General features: G+C 39.8%; 1 protein-coding gene across 1 annotated transcript in view; it reads right to left on the minus strand.

Annotated features, from left to right (window-relative positions):
- The window catches only part of SCEL (sciellin), a 155709-nt gene extending 137985 nt beyond the window's left edge, over positions 1–17724 (minus strand). Inside the window, 6 exon segments of the mRNA XM_006832069.1 lie at positions 2587–2667; positions 4107–4145; positions 7176–7244; positions 11239–11298; positions 15924–16041; positions 17682–17724. Of these exon segments, the coding sequence (XP_006832132.1) occupies positions 2587–2667; positions 4107–4145; positions 7176–7244; positions 11239–11298; positions 15924–16041; positions 17682–17724 (410 nt within the window).
- Between the last annotated feature and the right edge of the window lie 1473 nt (positions 17725–19197).

Consider the following 19197-nt stretch of genomic DNA (forward strand, 5'->3'; position numbering starts at 1 on the left):
GCCTTGGAAATAGAATGAAAACTATTTTATAAATGACAATCTGCTCCTTTAAGTAAGTTCCTTTTCTCATTTCTTTTGGCACTATTCAGTGTAGACATTTCATTTAAAAGAAATCTGAAACAAATCTGGAAAACAATAGCATTTATGACACGTAAGTAATAAGTACATGGGTGTTTATCACAATATTCTCTTTATTTTTCTCAAGATCTGAAATAGTTCATAATAGAAACAATAACAAGTTGATGTTCTGTTTAAAATGTGTTTTAAAAAAAAAAAACTGTAATAGAAAATCCTGACAAGGAAGACTATTGAAAATATAAATGAACACCATAGAAATTAACAAAGTCATCCCAGTATAAGCAAAGGATTAGGAATACGCAGTAAGAATATTTCCAACGAAAGAAATGTCCTTGCCTCACCAGGACACCTTTTAATTAGTAGAACCTGGGGAGAGCTAACTGTCAAATCTTGAAATAGGTATACGAGGGGAATTAAAAGTTCATGGACAATGGAATTAAAACATAGTAGGATTTTTCCACAAAGTTTTTGAAGCCTCCTGTATTCTCTGAGGCATCACAGGACAGAACTAAGACAAGGTGGGCCTTAAATCAAGGCAAATGACAGCTCACGGCAAGGAGGAGATAGTCCTTCAAAAGAGTTAGTCATTTAAGGAGCTCTGGTAGCGTAGTGATTTCGCATTGGACTGTTAACCTCAAGGTCAGCAGTTCGAAGCTATCAGTCATTTCGGGGGAGAAAGATAAGGCTTTCTGTTCCCATAAAGATTTACAGCCTCTGAAACCCTATACAGAGTCAACTCCATGGCACACAACCACCAACCACCACCAATCAAAGATGCATCTCAATATTGGCTTCTAGGTCTTGAATTAAATCTAAGCAGTTCAAGGAAAGATACTTGTACTGGGTAGGAGACTGATTATCACTCAAGTTGATGCCAACTCATAGTGACCCTAGAGAACAGAGCAGAACCACCCCAGAGGATTTCTAGGATTTCTAGGACTAATCTTTACAGAAGCAGATCCCCAGGTCTGTCTTCCACAGAGGCACTGGGTGAGTTCCAAAGGCCAACTTTCCAATTAGCAGCTGAAGGCTTAGCCGTTGTACCACCTGATCTTAAAGTTCCCTTCCAATCTTAGGAATCTGTTTTTAACAAACAAAGGGTCAGAAACATGTGAAATATGAGTCCAAGAGAAAAAGAAATCATGTGTTGTGAGATTGGCAAATGCAACCAGAACGCTTACTGCAGGAAACATACAACCAGTCGTTACCTCTCAGAGGACAGCGGCTGCACTTAGGCAACATCAGTCAGTCCCCCATCAAATATTTATTTGGCACCTTCCCAGTACCAGGCATGGTTCTAGGTGCAGGCAGAGGCAATAAGAATAAAATAAACCCAAGGTTCTCAAGGGTTTGTTTTCTATGCATCATGATGCACTAACACTGTATTCCTTTCAAGATAAAGAATTCCCTTCCACCATCACTTTTTGTCTCAGGAAGAATATGTCTGCTACCACAGGTCCTGTTATTCCACTGTGTCTACTAAATAACTGGTACTCAGCAAAAGCAGAATATGGGAGGTGAAGTCAGAAGAAGAATAATCATCTACAGAGGAGAAGAAGCAGACGCTGAAGCAGGCTGGTTTCAGGAGCATGGAAATATACATCCGTATCTCAGTCATTGTTTAAGGTTATGGCCTTCCTACAGAAGGACTGTTAAAACTCATTACCTGAATCAGTCCGCCCTTACTACCTAAGCTCAGTCATCAAAGATAGGAGTCTCTGGTGACATAAACTGCTCAGTTACCCGAAAATACCTCATAAGGAAGTCCTAGCAATCTACTTCCAAAAGATCGTCGCTGTTGAAAACTCTGTGGAATGAAGTTCTACTTTGGCACGCACGGGGTAACCATGAGTGGGAATGTACTGGACAGCTGCCAGTTTGAGTGGTATCATTAAAGACATACTTGGAAATCCAAGGCCAGACAGCAGCTCTAGAGTTCCTAGGTGGTGGAAGTAGTTAACACACTTGGCTGCTAACCTGAAGGTTGGTGGTTCAAATCCAAATAATCAGCCACTGAAAACCCAATTTATGGCAACCCCGTGTGTACAGAGTAGAACTTCACTGCACAGGGGCTTTAGTGGCTGTGGCCTTTCACAAGCAGATTATCAATCTGTCTTCTCAGATACCTCTGGGTGGGTTCGAAAGGTCAACCTTTTAACTAGTAGTTGAGTACTATCTGGTGACTTCATATAGCAGCCTGTTGTCGTTAAGTGCCGTTGAGTTGGTTCCCACCTATAACGACCCTATATAGAGTTTCCAAGGAGCAGTTGGTGAACTTGAACCACCGACCTTGCGGTTCAAACTGACTTTGCAGTCCAGCACATCAACCCACAGCGCCACACCAGGAGCATGAGGAAAAAGGACTGACACTGAGAATAGCAGAATGCAGACACTGGATCCTTGAAAAGTAGTGAGGACAAAGCGGAAGAAACCTTGAGTGCTGCTGGGAGCCTGGGTAGACCACTCCCTAGAACAGCGGCTAGAGGCCCACCCAAGCAGCCGCCATACCTCTTTTTCTTCACAGGAGTCGTAGCAGAGGTGGAAATCGTCGTGTTGGCAGTGCTTGCGTGGAACAAATCACCATGTTGCCTGTTTAAACACAAATAACCACATTCATGAAATGTACTCATTCTTCCCAATTTGGAATGCACTGGAGATTGACTCAGTCCTCACCCGCTCTCTACCCACCACAAAATGTTTCATGTAAGGATTGAAGCACAACAAAAGATGTCTTTCCTTAATGTGACCTATTTTATAAATTACCAGTCTTTCATATAGCTAACTAACATGGAAGGAATTGGATGCCTAAGTCATTTCTCATATGACATTACCTGTCCTAAATCCAGACAAATCAACTCTGGCATCCTATGGATTCAGGTCTTTTTTAAAAAATTTATTTCCTGGGTCCATAACAAAATTATATTGCAATTTTTATGTTCAAAGCATTAGTTTGTTAAAGAAAACAAATTTTAAATCCTGCCATGTGTTTGCATCTCTAATTAAGATTTATAAATATATCCAGACTCTCAGAAAATGGAAGCAGCTCAAGCCTGCTTCTACCACTGAGAAGTGTGGTCCAGTGCAAAACATCACATTAACATGTTCATACAAAGGAAGGAACTAAGAACAATTTTTTTGAAATCTGCCTAACTGGAGCTGCATGTAGTAGCCAGAAGCATATTGTAGGTTTTAAAAAACTGTATTTCTTCCATATACACTGTTAACAAACCCATGATTTTAGAACTCACTGAGGCAGGAGTTGAAGGGAAGGAGGGGGGAATGAAGCTTAGGGAAGAAAGATTTGATTGCCATGGGAGATGGGAGCAGTCTGTAGGGGGAGGAAAAAAGCATCTAGAATAAATAATAATAATAATAAATAAGATCTAAGTTTTGGTGTTTGGTTAGTGCAGTGGTCTGCAAACTATTTCTGTAAAAGTCCAGTCAATATTTTAAGCATTGTGAATCATTTTGGTGTCTGTCCTCAACTAGTCAATTCTGTTGCAGAGATCAAAAACACCCATTGTCATTAAGATGCTAATGCCAACTCACAGTGAGCATTTTCAAGCAGACTGCTGTATCTTCCTCCCATGCAGTGACTGGTGAGTTTGAACCACCAACCTTTCAGGTAACAGTCAAGTACTTAACCATTAAGCCACCAGGACTCCTGCTCTGCAGAGACAGATAATACCTAGTTGTGTAGGTGGGAGCACGGTGGCTCTGTAGGATAAGTGGTGGACTTCGAATCAAAAGGTCAGTGGTTCAAGCCCACAAGTCCCTCTGCAGAAGTTAAGATGAGGCTTTCTGTTCCCACAAAGATCTACAGGCTCAGAAACCCTACACAGGGCCGCTATGAATTGGAATCAACTGGATAGCATGGAACAACAGCAAGTGTGTGGGTATAACTGAATCCCAATGAAACTTCAGCCTGAGAGTCAGAGACCCAGGGTCAAGAGAATTAAATTAACACAAAGAAAAACAAAGCAAATATTTTATTCTTAAAGTGTAACTTCTGTTACAAAAGTACTTACGACTTTGCTACTTCTGGTGACCTAAATGTGGACAGGCTTCTGGTATGAAATACAAAAACAAAAAGTTTAAGCAGTGACGAAGAATGAAAACTTTCATTTATCTGCAATCATCTATGAATTTAGAGTCATTATTGTTAAAAAGTTAGACATTATTTGAGACAGGAAGAAAGAAAGAAACTTGATGATGTGATTCTATCATCTTTTTGTCTCTTATATCAGATTTCAAAGAACTGATTTTTTCTTTAGACCATCAGCATCTTTTAACCCCTGTGTTTTTATTTCTTGGGTAGAGTAATTTTCTTTACTAATAAAAATGCAAATTTTGCATTTACATGCATTTCACAATCTTGCCACCAGGAGAATTTAAACAGAAACATAATTGTGGGAAGAATGATGGCATGGAGCTAGGAGCTCACTGGATTTTTTGAAGCCAGACAATAAGATTTTGGCTTTCTCTAACCAACTTGAGTATCAAAAATATAGAGGGTGATAAGTTACAGAGAGATAGCAAGTATGAATGAAGCAATGTAAGTAAATAAATAATGCTTAGAAAAATATTGTACTTGAGTCTTCTCCAAGTTAGTAGAAACTGGTACCTATTGGTTAGTCGGTTATCCAAGGTATTGGCCTTATATGTTTTAGCAGCATCTTTTCTGTCTGAGATCCTTTATAAAGAAACAAGACAAAAATCTGGATAAACATTTTGATTATTAAACTCCTTTCAGAACTCATTCATGCTAGAATGACTTCACAACATAACTTTTCTCTAATAAACAAACACTGCTTTTCAAGTGTTAAGTTTTAGAGTTTTTACAGTTAAAAAGCTACTTATGAATGACCAAAAAAAAAAGATGAGACTATTTTTATACAGTTTGGATTTTTTTAAAAGTATTATGCTTTTTCTGTTTGCCTGTCTAAACACAGAAATCATGAACTATTTTTATAATGTGTATGATTTTATAAATGACAATACTTGTCAGTAAAGGCATCGATGGAATGTTTAACTAGTTTTTAACGTTTTGTGGTAGGGGAAATGCTATGTATTTACTAATCTCATTGTATTTTCCTTCTGAGCACACAAGGAGATTACACCTGTCAACTTACTTTGCAATTAAGTTGGGATCATGAGATTGAATTCTAAACTAAGAATGTGGACAAAATTATGGTCCACGAAAATCCCCACAACCTCCTGCATGCTCACTGTCTCCCCTCCATGAAGATTTTGGTACCCATGGGTTGAAGATTGTTGTTGTTAAGTGCTGTTGAGTCCATTCTGATCCATAGTGACCCTGTATACGGTTTCCAAAGAGCAGCTGGTAAGTTTGAACCATGGACTTTGCAGTTCAAACGACTTTGCAGTCTTGACGCATTAGCCCACAGTGGAGATAGTAGCATTGAAACATAGAAGGGACTAAGATCTCTGGGTATCTGTGTGGAGCAAAGAGAGCCCCCCCCACACACACACCCCCCATTCTTTCAGTCAATCATATTGGACTCCAATGAAAGCAAGCAGTAAACTTCTATTGTGTTAAACCACTGAGATTTGGGGTGAAGAGCAACAGCTATCTAATGTCCACCAGAGGCTTCAATGCCTCTGGTCTCAGATGTCATCAAGGAGGGTAGTTCTAGAAAAGCTCTGTTTGCATGGTTTTAGGATTGGTAGTGGTGGTGGTTGCATGCCCTTCACATAATCAAAAGAACGGAAGGAAAGTTATACTTCTACTACTGAACACTAGGGGTCTCCCTAACCTAGGTTTTCTAAATTCAGTTGTTTAATTATTTGTATTTGGGTTGGCTACATATGCTGTGTCTACCTGTTCTTGTGTGACGCTGTAAGATCAGCACTTCACTTCAAATCATAAGGTTGGCAGTTCAAACCCACCAACTGCTCCTCCAAAACCCTATAGTCCTCAGTATAGACTCAACCACACTTAACAACCACCTGCTCCTGTAAGGATTTAGTGTTGTTGTGCACTGAGTTGGTTCTGACTCACAGTGAACCCTGTATAGGGTTTTCAGGAGCAACTGATGCACTCAACCACTGCTAACCTCGATTCCACTGCATCGTTACTCAAACTAAAGGTTTTAACTTTGCTCTTGACTTGTGCTGCTACATCATCTTTAACAAACCTAAAACATGTGATCTGTAGAGTCCAGGGGGGATGCTATAGGATACGCATTAGACTGCTAACTGTTAAGTTTGGTGCTTCAAACCTACCAGCTGCTCCTTAAAAACAGGGTCGCTGAGTCAGAACTGACTCGTCTGCATGTAACAACACCAACACTTTAGCCAGAATGAAAACTTCTCAGTTTTCTCTGTAGAGATGACCCTGAATCCTCTGAGAATTAACCATAAGTCCAACGTGGTGGTCGTGTGCTGGTGGCTGTGTGCCGTGGAGGTGCTTCCAACTCATAGCGACACTGTATAGGGTTTCCAAGGCTGCAAATCTTTATGGGAGTAGAAAGCCTCCTTTTTTCCCCACAGAACAGTTGGTAGTTTCTAACTGCTGATCTTAAGGTTAACAGCCTGACTCGTAACCACTATGCCAAATAGTTTTACAAGCAAATGGTTACTCCAATGTGGAGAGAGTAGTTTCACTTTCTAAAGTAATGAGCTAATGCCTTTATCCTAGGGAGGATCAAAGCTGTTGTGTTATTAAAATTTACAGTGTCTCCATAAAGTAGCTGAACAGAAACTGCCATTCCTCCACCATTAGGAGGAGAGAACCAAAACCTAGAGTAATGACTACTCATCTTCACAAAAATAATGACACCATCAATTTTAAATTGAACTGAAAGATTCCACACAGTGTGCACACTAGCTAGACAGACATTAGTTCATCCCAGAATTGTTTATATCAATCTACTATTATAAGAATATTAGTGAAATATTATATCTTGTCAAATTTTGCGAAATTTGAAGAAGGAAATAATTCAAGTCTTTCTTTTTGTCTCTTCTATCTCTGAAGATAAAATATTAATGGTTCATGAGAATATCTCATCATTTTTATAAGAAATGGGATTCAACATATGTTATGGATTCTGCTTGGATAGTTCAAAACACCTTACCTGTCTAAAGTGTCATCAGATCTGTACCGACTAATTGTGGCTTTTGGCTCATCTCTCTCAGTGGTTTTCCTGTAGCCAAAAATATATGCAAAAGATAGATAAATTACTAGATAAATAGTTCATAAGACCCATCTATCATGCATTAGGAAAATTTTTCATCAATTAGGGTAGAAAATGTGCAAGTTACCAAGAAAAGAAGGATTTTGAGCACCCAGATTCTTCAAAGTTTTTACTTAAACAGAAAGAACTATGACAAATCTAATTCTCGATGTTAATAAAGGATTCTTCTCTAGCTCCAATCACTCTTAGCTACAATATGGGCCATAGGGATACAATAGGGATAAGACTATGTTTAAAAAAAAAAAAAAAAAAAGCACAATATGCAAAATTAGTAATAGCTAGTATGTATTCTTGTCAATGCTTGTCAATGTTGTGGATTTCTATATCATAACCCCCTACAATCCCTTTATAATCAGCTTTGTTTTGTTTGCAGAGTTTTAGCCATGTCAAAAGCCAGCACGATGAGTTCCGTAATAACAGGTTTATTTGTAATTCAGCACCGCGGACAAGTCTGAAAAAGAAAACTGCTGGTAGAAGGGAGGGAAAGGAAAGAAAATAAGTGATAGAAACAGGAAAAGTTAGAAGAAAATTAAAGAAGAAAGTGGAGTGTCCAGCTATACTACTAACTGTTCTGAAAGGGATCACATTAGAAGGTCCTGAATAGAGTGAGAGACCTATTGAATAAAGTGAGAGAAAAATGAGAAACAGAACTGAAAATTATAAAAAAGACCAAACTTACTGGTCAATAGAGACAGGTAGAACCCCTGAAACTATGACGCTTAGTCCCCCTTCAGATCTGGACATGAACTCACCCTGATGGCTGAATTCTCAGCCAAACAATAAAGAGGGCTACAAGGGGACACTAATCCAGTGAGGTGCGCACACATCAGAATAAGCAGCCATTTGAGATCAAAAGGGCAACTTCTATCCAAGGGCAAAGTTTTGAAAAATTAGGAAAGAAGGAGGAATAGAAACAAGAAATGCAGAGAGGAAATGGGATAACTGATGTTACATTGTGGGGATTGCAATTAATGAGGTAGAACAAAATGTAAAACTGATCTGCTCTGTAAATATTCACCCAATTCACAATGAAAAACTAAAGGAAGGAAAGTGGACAAAGGGAGAAGGGACTGAGGTAGTAAGGAGAAGAAAAAGAGAATAGGGACAAATATATCAAGAAAGAACAGATGAAAGGAAAGCACAAAGAGAGGAAGACAAGTGAGCAGAAAGGAAGAAGAGATGGTGGAAGAGAACAAGACAATAAGGGACAAGATGACAGCACTGGAAACAGCTTGATGCCACTGATCAAATGGATGGGGGTGAGGTGGGGGATGGGGGGAGGGAAGAGCCTCATAGTCTCCTGTGATACGGGAAAGCAAGCTATTTGGGAACTTACACCGGCTTGTAAGGAGCTGTGGTAGCGTACTGGTTAAGAATCGGGCTGTGAACCTCAAAGTCAGAAGTTCAAAACTACCAGCTATTCCATAGGAGAAAGATGAGGCTTTCTGCTCCCGTAAAAATGTACAACCTTGGAAACCCTGTACAGGGTCACTATGAGTCAGAACTGACTCCACGGCACATAAACACCATCGCTATGCGTTACAGTGCTTACATTTTAAAGTATCATTTGAAGCAGACAGCTCAAACTGCTTAAGTCAGAATAAATACTGAGACAGGATACTGTTGGCAGTACATTTTCACTGAGCAAATACTTGGAGGTAAACAACAGACAAAATTCTATGTTGGTGACCCCAGGAAAGCCCAGAATTAAACGATGTTGCCCTCACAGAGCTGGTTATTTTAAGGGACAAACACACCACATGCATCCAGAGGTAGAAAGCATCCAGTGCCACAAGAGGTTCAGGGAGAGTACACAAAGTTCTGAGTAAGCAAAATTAGTTCCAAATATTAGCATCAGGAAAGGCTTAGTGGACAAGGTGAAATCTGAGCTGTACCTTGGAGAATAAAGATGAACATTTTCAAACAGAAAGAATTGAAAAGAAAAAAACAAAGCAAGAAGAATGTAAAGAAAAGTAACAAATGCAATTCTCTAAGTTTTTAAGCAAACCTCATAGTGAAATCATGATATATTTCACCATCATGGCACCTGGGTAGTGCTAATAGCTAATGTGCTCAGTTGCTAATCAGAAGACCGAAGGTTCCACCCAGAGGTGCTTCGAACGAAAGGTCTGGCAATCTCCTCCAAACATTGAACCATTAAAAACCCTATGGAGCAGTTCTACTGTGACATGCATAGGATACTGCTATGAGTTGGAAAGCAATGGGTATTTTGGTTTGTTTTCTGCCATCATGTGGGAAAGCACAAAGGAACTGCTGGACCATCTGAGACACCCTTCTACAAAATACCCTCCATCAACACCACCGCTCTATCTATCCCTCTTTGGCTGACTTTTTTCCCCCTAGTACTCATCATAATGTATTATATTGCATTTATTTTCTACCACTCCTCTTCCTGACCCTTAACTAGGATGAAAATTCTATGAAAGCAGGGACTCTGTTTTGTTCTCAGTCCTTAGAACAATGTCAAGCACACAGTTGGCTGCAGATAAATGTGTATGGAGTCAATAAATCTATAGGCTAATTGGGCAGAAGGCAGAACTCGTTAGAGGAAAGACAACAGAGTAAGTAGTGAATGCTGCAAACTTTGAACTGGTAAATGAGCATGTGGAGAAAACTAAAATAGTAGTCACAGTTAGCATAAACTTTATAAAAGACTTTATTTAAACATAATGCATTACGTCTACAAACTGGAATGGAATGTTTACCCTAGATAGAAAAGTCAGCAGATCTCTGGGTACTATTGGCGCTATCAGCCTCATTTAAGATGTTTAAATGATCTTGTGGTTGTTGTTGTTGTTAAGTGCTGTTGCATCTATTCTGATCCATAGTGACCCTGTGTAGGTTTTCCAAGGAGCAGCTGGTGAGCTTAAACCACCAACCTTGCAGTTCAAACAACTTTGCAGACTGACGCATTAGCTCACAGCGCTACACCAGGACTCAACTGATCTGGTAGAGGAAGTAAAATGTTCTGGTTTGTGGATAACACAAACCTATTGTCTAAGGTGATAAGGATATGTTATTCCTTTTCCTTAATGAGGAAAAATTATTAAATTATTCCTTATCCTTCTCTCTGCTATCTGAGTTAATTTTATAATCTCAAAATGTCTCCTTAGCTTTTTGAAATTCATATAATGAAAAACATCCCTACTCTTGGGTTAATTGTTGTTGTTGTTGTTAAGTGCCGTCGAGTCGGTTCCGACCCATAGCGACCCTGTACAGGGTTTCCGAGGGTGTAAATCTTTACGGGAGTAGAAACCCTCATCTTTCTCCCGCGGAGCGGCTGGTAGTTTCGAACCACTGACCTTAAGGTTTGCAGCCCGACTCGTCACCACTACGCTACCAGAGCTCCTTATCGATTGGTAAATAGATTACCAAATGAGATGAAAAGCTGTCTTCTGATGGGTGTGGTTGTGTGTATGTAAATGAATGCAGCTGTGCTTTAATAGGAATAGCTTAGATTATTTTCAACAATTATTTGCTGTTTGTTGTCTGATTTTCTCTGTTAATTCACATTTGTCAGTCTGTTTGCCATGGGGTGGCTTACTTGATAGGTTATTTTCCCATAAGCCCAGAAGTTTTTAGAGAGAAATGCACCATTTCTTAAAGCAAATGAACTTTGCAGTTGTTCTTTCTGCATTTCTGGGTCCTATTGCTATGAAAGCCCCTTCCTGCTGTCAGGAGAATAACTAAGTGAGATGGGCAGAGGGCTGACTGTACTATGGCATCCAGTCATTGTAGTTCTGGGAACAAGAAGTAGAAGCACAGAATCGACCCTATGGAAATCCCTCATATGTCAAAGACTCTTCTAAAAGTGACTAGAACATCAGTGGATGGCTCAGACTAACCACAACTATCCAGTTGCCTCCTTAAAACTACCATCTCTGTGTTTCCGCTAATGACATAACTTGTCTAAAACACCCACCTGTCCAAGGCTTCGTGGGAGTTGTGCCGGCTGAGCACCACCCTACCATAATTTTCATCTCTGCAAAGAAGGAACAAATTAGGTCACAAAAGGAGTTACCTCAGTATTTGGTAAGTGCAAAACAAAGAAGACAGACAAAGAGCTCACAACTTTTGGCAAGGTTCAGTCACTTTATTGAAGGCTTAAGAACACAACTGTTTATTTTAACCAGTCACCACTTGAAGGAGCAAGACGAAAAGAAGCAAGCTTGCCAGCACAAATGATGGCTATTCTGATTTATCCCATGAGTTTTCCGCATGATTCAACAATAGAATGAGTCTGTTGTGGTTTATGTTATGTTTTGTTGTGTTGTGTTTTTTTTGTTTTGTTTTGTTTTTTTCAGTCAGAGTGTGGGGACACAAATCTACCTACTTTTATCGATTCATCCATGGCTGTTGAGTTGGTGCGACTCAGAGAGACCCCGTGTGTTAAAGACTAGAACTCTTCCCTGTGGTGTCCTTGGTTGTAATCTTTGTGAAATCAGAGCAGCAGGCCTTTCTTTCATGGTGTGTTTGAACCACCAGCCTTTAGATTAGTTGTTAAATGCCATCAAGTCAATTGTGACTCATAGCAACCTTGTATAGGGTTTCCAAGGAGAGGCTGGTGGGTTTGAACCACCAACCTGTGGTTAGCAGTCCAGTGCTCATCCTACAGCCCCACTTCAGGACTCCATAAACATGTATGTTCCTGTGTATGTGTGTATGTGTTGTTCTTGTTTGGTACCAAAGAGTCTGTTCTGACTCTATAGGATTTCTGAGGCTTCAAATCCTTATGGGAGTAAAAAGCCTCATCTTTCTCCTGCTGAGCAGCTGGTGGATTTCAGCTGCTGGCCTACTTGGGGACCATTTGTTGTTGTTGTTGTTAAGTGCCATCGAGTCGGTTCCGACCCATAGCAACCCTGTACATTACCATTAGAAGGGTTTTTTCTGCTGGAAAAGCTTTCTACCGATATATACTTAATTTATTGAGGTCCATTATATTTGCAAGGAACTCTGGTAGTGTAGTGGTTATGAGTTGGGCTGCTAACCTCACGCACGGTCAGCAGTTTAAAACTACCAGCTGTTCCGTGGGAGAAAGATGAAGCTTTCTGCTCCCGTAAAGATTTACAGCCTCGGAAACCTTGTGCAGAGTCACTGTGAGTCGGAACCGACTCCACAGCACACCACCACCATTATATTTGGACATTTTAATTTCACGGACTTGACCGTTTGCCTGACAAAAGAAGAGTAAGTAGCAATATTTATATTAAAGTAGATTGATCATTCAAAGGAGACATAGCCCATTTTGAACTGTGGTAATACTCAGTTTGCTCCATTTGTCCTTGGAGTTATGTTATAAATTAGTCAGCAAAGACAATAGAGATAAAAGATAGTAAATATATAGACTCCCAAGGCACGTCTTTCTCACTTAGCACAACAAACATGAAAACACAGGCGACTTGAAGAAATATCAAAACCTGTAGTAGAGCCTTTGGATTTGAGCCAAGACAGAGAGTAAGTGCCAGCATGTCATCCCAGTCAATCATGAAATACCACATTTCCCATGGTTCTGCTCCTCCAGCACTACTCAACACCTACCAATCATTTTAAATAATGTTATAAAAGAATTGTCAAAGACAGCATTTTTTTTTTTTAAAGATGGGCAGTGAAACTAAAACAATGCCAACAAATATACATCTCCAGAGACCCCAAGAGAACGCTCCAGTTCACTAGGTAGCCCTTCGTGAGATTCATGAGAAACAGTAGCAGGCACTAGGGCCGCATTTTCCCTGAAGGAGAAAAACCGTAACACGCAGCCCAGTAATGCAGGGTTTCTCCACCTCAGAACTACAGACTTTTGGGCCTGAAAGACGAGGCTTTCTGCTCCCGTAAAGACTTACAGCCTGGGAAACCCTGTGCAGGGTCGCTGTGAGTCCGAACCGACTCCACGGCACATAACAACAATACAAACAATGTTATAAGACACAGTCCAGAAGTGAAAATGCTGGCTTCCCTGGGCCTTTGTAAGGAGGTCCACCTGGCACAAACCCCTCACTCCTAACGACTCTGATCTGTCTCAGACATCTTTAGTTAGATTTGTGCAAATATTCACAATCCAAAATTTATAGTCTACATATGACATCACTATATTACTATGGAAACACTTGTTGTTGTTGTTAAGTACCATGGAGTCGGCTCTGACTCAATAGTGACCCTGCACATGGTTTCCGAGGCTGTAAATCTTTATGGGAGCAGAGTGCCTCAAGTTTCTCCCACGGAAACGCTGGTAGTTTCGAACTGCTGACCTTGAGGTTGGCAGCCCGACTCGTAACCACTACGCTTACCAGAGCTCCTTATGGAAACATAGACGTGCCATATTAGGTTTTGATGGAAGCAAAAAATATCTCTTCATAGAAGAAAATTACTGTTGTCCAATAGTGTTAATGCCAAAGGAACCCTGGGGATGGGACACTTAAGCACTTGACTGTGAACCAAAAGATTGGTGGTTTGAACCCACCTAGCAACTCCGTGGGAGAGTTGGTGATCTGCTCCCATAAAGATTATTGCTGTTGTTAAATGTCATCATATCAGTTCCAACTCATAGCAACAACTCTGTATAGGATTTCTGAGCAGCGGTCAGTGGGTGCTTATTCTATAGCACCATATCAGAACACCCCCACTACCCACCCGTCTAAACATTGTTGTTGTTGTTTATTGCGAAGTGCCGGCGAGTCAGTTCTGACCTATAGCGAGCCTGTATAGGGTTTCTGAGGAGCAGCTGGTGAGCTTGAACTGCCGACCTTGCAGTTCAAACGCCTTGCAGTTCAAACGGCTTTGCAGTCCGGCGCATTAACCCACAGTGCCACATCAGAACTCCAGATTAGAGCCAAGTAAATCCAAGTGCACAGTTCTAGTTTGTCACACTCTATGAGTCAAAATCAACTTGAAAAAAATTAACAGTGACAACAGTGTTAACCCCAAACGTTAGTGTGATTCTCTAAATTTTAAAACAATAAGATTTAAACACAAAAGTTAACATAAACATTTTTATTTAATGTTGTAAGTATGTTCCTCAAATAACTTGATGTGCACAGCTTTGTAGAAAATAATGCAGGGTCTCTACCTCAGTACTATTGATATTATGGCCTGGATAGTCCTTGGTATGGGGGCTGTCCAGTGTATTTAAAGATGTTTAGCAGCATCAGATTTGTTTGAGATTTAGCAGCATCCCTTGCCTCTCCCCACCTGATGCAAGGATCACTCCCCAGTTGTGATAATCAGAAATATTTTCAAATATTGCTAAATATCCCAAAGAGAAAATTTTTCCTCATTTGAGAAAATGATATAAAGGAACAAGATGGGCCATGTTAAAATCTCAGCTCCACTAGTCAATAGATGTGCACCATTGGAAAACTGATCTAACTTCTCTGACCCTCAGATTCCTTTTCTATGAATGAGACTATAATACCTCCTTTGAATGGTTGTGGTATTTAATAATAGTTTGTTGAAGTATTAAACCCAACACAAGGGAAAATCAGAAAATGCATTCATACGTGTACATTTTGTGGTTAAGTGCCATTGAGTCAGTTCTAACTCATAGTGACCTTGTATAGGGTTTCCAAGGAGAGGCTGGATCATTTGAACTGTCAACCTTGTGGTTCAGTGCTTATACTACAGTGCCACACCAGATTGGTAAATGTCTATTATAAACCTATATTGGCAATGATGCTCAGCATAAAGCATTATAACCAACTCTCATATCATGCAGAAAAAGCTTTCTTTGTTGTAAAAAATGACACTACCACATTTACCAAACTTCCAGAGGTATGTGGCCACTTGGGACTAAAATGACCTGGAAACTTACATCCATGTGTTCAATTTTACTTGTACATATAGAAATTTTAGAACAATTCTATTAAATATATAAATTTGAAAAACATATTATTATGTGTTTACTTCTACTGCTTCATGGTGTGGCACTGTAGGATCAACACTGAACTGAAAACCACAAGGTCATCTGTTCAAACCCACCAGAAACCTCAGAAACCTTATACAAGGTCTCTATGAGTCAGAACCAATTCAACAGCACTTAACAACAACAACTTCTACTGAAAAGGAGCCTTAGTAGCATAACAGTTAAGTGCTTGACTACTAACTGAAAGGTTGGTGGTTCAAACCCACTCAGCTGCTCTATGGAAAAAGATTTGGCAATCTGCTCCCAAAAAGATTAACAATCTAGAAAACCTTAGGGGGCTCCTCTGTCACATGGTGTTGCTATGAGTCAAAAATTGACTTGAATATACCTAGCAACAACAACAAATGTCTACTGACATGATCAACATGCTTCAATAATTTTTTCACCATGGATCATATGCTACCTTTATAAAAACTGGAAAATCATATTGTCTTTTTAGTTTACCAAGCAAACACACACATCAATTCTAGGTGATAACCTTGAATTCTTACTCATTCTCACTAATGACAGCTTTTCTTATCCATGTAGGATATTAAAAATGGTAGAGATATTTTCGAGAGTCCAAGATAATCAATTTTTACTTTGTGACCTTACTGAACATTAGACCGCACAACAAATATGCTAGAAGAACACATTTGCTTTTCAAATGCTACTCTGTACCCATTCACCCACCCACCACTTCACCCCCTTACTTTTCTTCTTCAGGACGTTTCTTTATCCAGCTGCTATCTTGCAACAAAGGCCTTCTTTTGTTCACTTCGTGAAAACCCTGTTGCTTCAGCATGGTTCCCTGAGCAGTAAATTTCATCTCTATCAAAAGAAACATGAGAAATGGAGACCGCTGGTGTCATGGAATGGAGTGTGGGTGTGTTCACTTGAACATCTTCGGGGCTCATCTGATTGGCTAGCTTTGGTCTTCCAGGCTGGCAAGCATAGTACTTGTTTCAAAGTAGGGCTTACCGGCAAGAAAGAACAAATCCACACCTGCTCATCAGAGATAACATACAGAACGTGTTCAGGTGCCAAATGAAACTGCCAGTACAGATCACCAGCCCCATCCAGCTCCAAGAATGTGGAACCACAGGCTGGGATAAACCCATCCATGGCTTACTGGGTTGGCCCTTTTACTTAATCAGAAGCATCCAGAGGTACACATAGAACTGATCTTAAAGTACCTAGTAACTAATAGTAAATCATGTTGCATTAGCATATAAGTAACTTACTTCTTTAATCCTATGGGAGCCAGAAGCAAATAATTTACCTGCCCCTCCCAACACATACCCCCTAAAAAGGCCATTTTTATTGATAATTTAAATTGAAAATTACAATCTGTAGCACTCTTGCTTTGTCCTTAAACCTAACACTGTTGTTGCTGTTAAGTACCATTGGGTCGGTTCTGACTCATGTTGTTGTTGTTAAGTGCTGAAGAGTCAGTTCTGATTCATAGTGACCCTATATACAATTTCCAAGGAGCTACTCGTGGGTGTGAACCACTGACTTTGTAGTTAACAGTCCAGTTCTTAACCTACAACGTCACACAGTGCGTATCATATCAGAAATGCTAAAAAACAAAGATGTCACTTTGAGGAATAAGGTGTATCTGACCTAAAAGAGATGTGGTACTTTTAATCACCTCATATGCATGTGAAAACTGGACAATAAACAAGGAAGACAGAAAAAGATTTGATGCATTTGAATTACCATGTTAGAGAAGAATATTGTAAGTACCATGGACTGCCAGAAGAACAAACAAATGTATCTTGGAAAAAGTACAACCAGAACACACCTTAGAAGGGAGTATGGCAAAACTTTTGTGTTCTGTACTTTATACATGTTATCAGGAGGGACATCATTCTTGGTAAAGTAGAGGGTCAGCAAGAAGAGGAAGACCCTTAGTGAGATGGATTGACATAATGTAAGCAATGATGATCCCAAACGTGACAGCTGCTATACTGATGGCATAGAACTAGGCAGTGTTTCATTCTTTTGTATATAGGATTGCTATGAGTCAGAACCAACTTGATGCCCCTAATGGTGCTGTGGGATAAAACACTGAACTGCAAGGTTGATATGAACCACAGGTCAGCAGCTCAAACCGACCAGTTATTCCTTGGAAATCCTGTACAGGGTCACTATGAGTCCAAACTGACTCAAAGAAACTTAACAACTACAACAACAAATAATAATTAGAATACTGCTTCTAAGAAATGCTGGTGTGGTCCTGTAGGATAAGCACTTGATCATGAGATTGGCAGTTCAAACCCATCAGCCACTCCTTGAAAACCCTATGCAGTGTCTCTAGAATTGAAGTGACTTGATGACACTTAACAACAGCAGCAATATTGCTTCTAAACATTCAATATCTATATAAAAGAATTCAGACCTTTCTATAGTTTTCTTCCCGCCATATTTTTTAAGTTTTCTGAGTAAGAAAAGATCATATACATTACCATTTCCTTTTTGAGTCGTTTTTCTCAAGGCAAGATTTGACATGCTGCCTTCTGATAAGGCTCTAAAAGAAAAATGGGGTAGAAAAACACAGTAATGATTCTGTAAATTTACATGTGATTGTTTCATGGCTAACAGATAAATACATTTGTCAATGACATCAACCAAAACACATGGCCTGGCACTGTTAGCTAGCTATTGGGCTGCTACCCACAAGATCAGCAGGCAGTTCACACCCACCAGCCACCCTGTGGAAGAGAGATGAGGCAGTCTGATCCTGTGATAGTTATGGTTTTGTGTCAAATTGACTGGGCCTGGATTCCTAATGGTTTGGCAGTCAAGAGAGAGTAATCCACCATAAAGAGATCTAATATAATGTAATCACAACCATTATATAATCTAATACGATCGGTCCTGATCGGCTGTAATTTCCTAAGTGTTAGAAATCCTCACTTCTATGATGTTAATGAGGTAGGATGCAGTCTACAGGATTTAGTTGTATCTTGAGTTAATCTCCTTTTAGATATGAAAGGAAAGAAGAGTGAGCAGAGGAAGAAAGACCACTACCCCCAAGAAAGAAGAGTTGGGACTAGAGTCCATCCTTTGAATCTTTGGTCGCTACACTGTGATGCTCCTTGTTGCTGTTGGGCTTATCCTACAGTGTCATACCAGATGAACTCCCTAGATCCAGTGAAAGACTAATGCCAAGATACACTGAGATCTCCAAGGAAGGCTGGGCCTAAAGATACCTGAAAGGAAACAAGGATCTTTCCCCAGAACCAGAGCTCTGAATTCTGACTTCTAGTCTTCTAAACTGTGAGAGAATAAATTTCTGTTAAAGCCATCTACTTATGGTATTTCTGTTACAGAAGCGCTAGGTAGTTAACACAGACCCAATAAAGATTTACAGTCTCAGAAACCATATGTAGGATCACTGAATCGGAAGCAACTCGATGGCACTGGGTTTGATTTTTTTCTTTTCTTTCTTTCTTTGATTTCATGGCTAACTGAGGCATTGACCAAGTCATATGGTCTGTGATAATGACATTGACCAAGTCACATGGTCTGTGATAATGAATACATAACACCAAATTTTTCAAAGAGCCTGAGTTCAGCTGTTTCAAACTATTTATTGTGCAGATGAAGAAACAGAAGCCCAGAGCATTTAGTGCCATTAATGTCACACAATATGCAATTGGTTGAATCAAGCCATTAATTCATTTAGTCAATTAATAGACACATTTTCAGCACATAGTATATGTCAGTCACTGAACCAGGAGCTGCTTACAAGGAGATAAGAGAAACACAATTTCTGGTCTTCATCAATGAGGAGAGAGACACAGTATTATATGAAAACCACTCTAAGAAGTCTGTGTGCAGTGACCAGTGAGTAGCAAGAAGGTAAAGTTAGCTAAGATTGGGACCAGCCACTAGGGTCCTATTGTCATTTCTTTTGTTTATCCTATACCCACTCTGTTAAACAAATCACACTGTCCCTGAATGGACAAAGAATACTGA

Source organism: Chrysochloris asiatica, unplaced genomic scaffold, assembly GCF_000296735.1.
Source record: "Chrysochloris asiatica unplaced genomic scaffold, ChrAsi1.0 scaffold00005, whole genome shotgun sequence".
Classification (NCBI taxonomy): Eukaryota; Metazoa; Chordata; class Mammalia; order Afrosoricida; family Chrysochloridae; genus Chrysochloris; species Chrysochloris asiatica.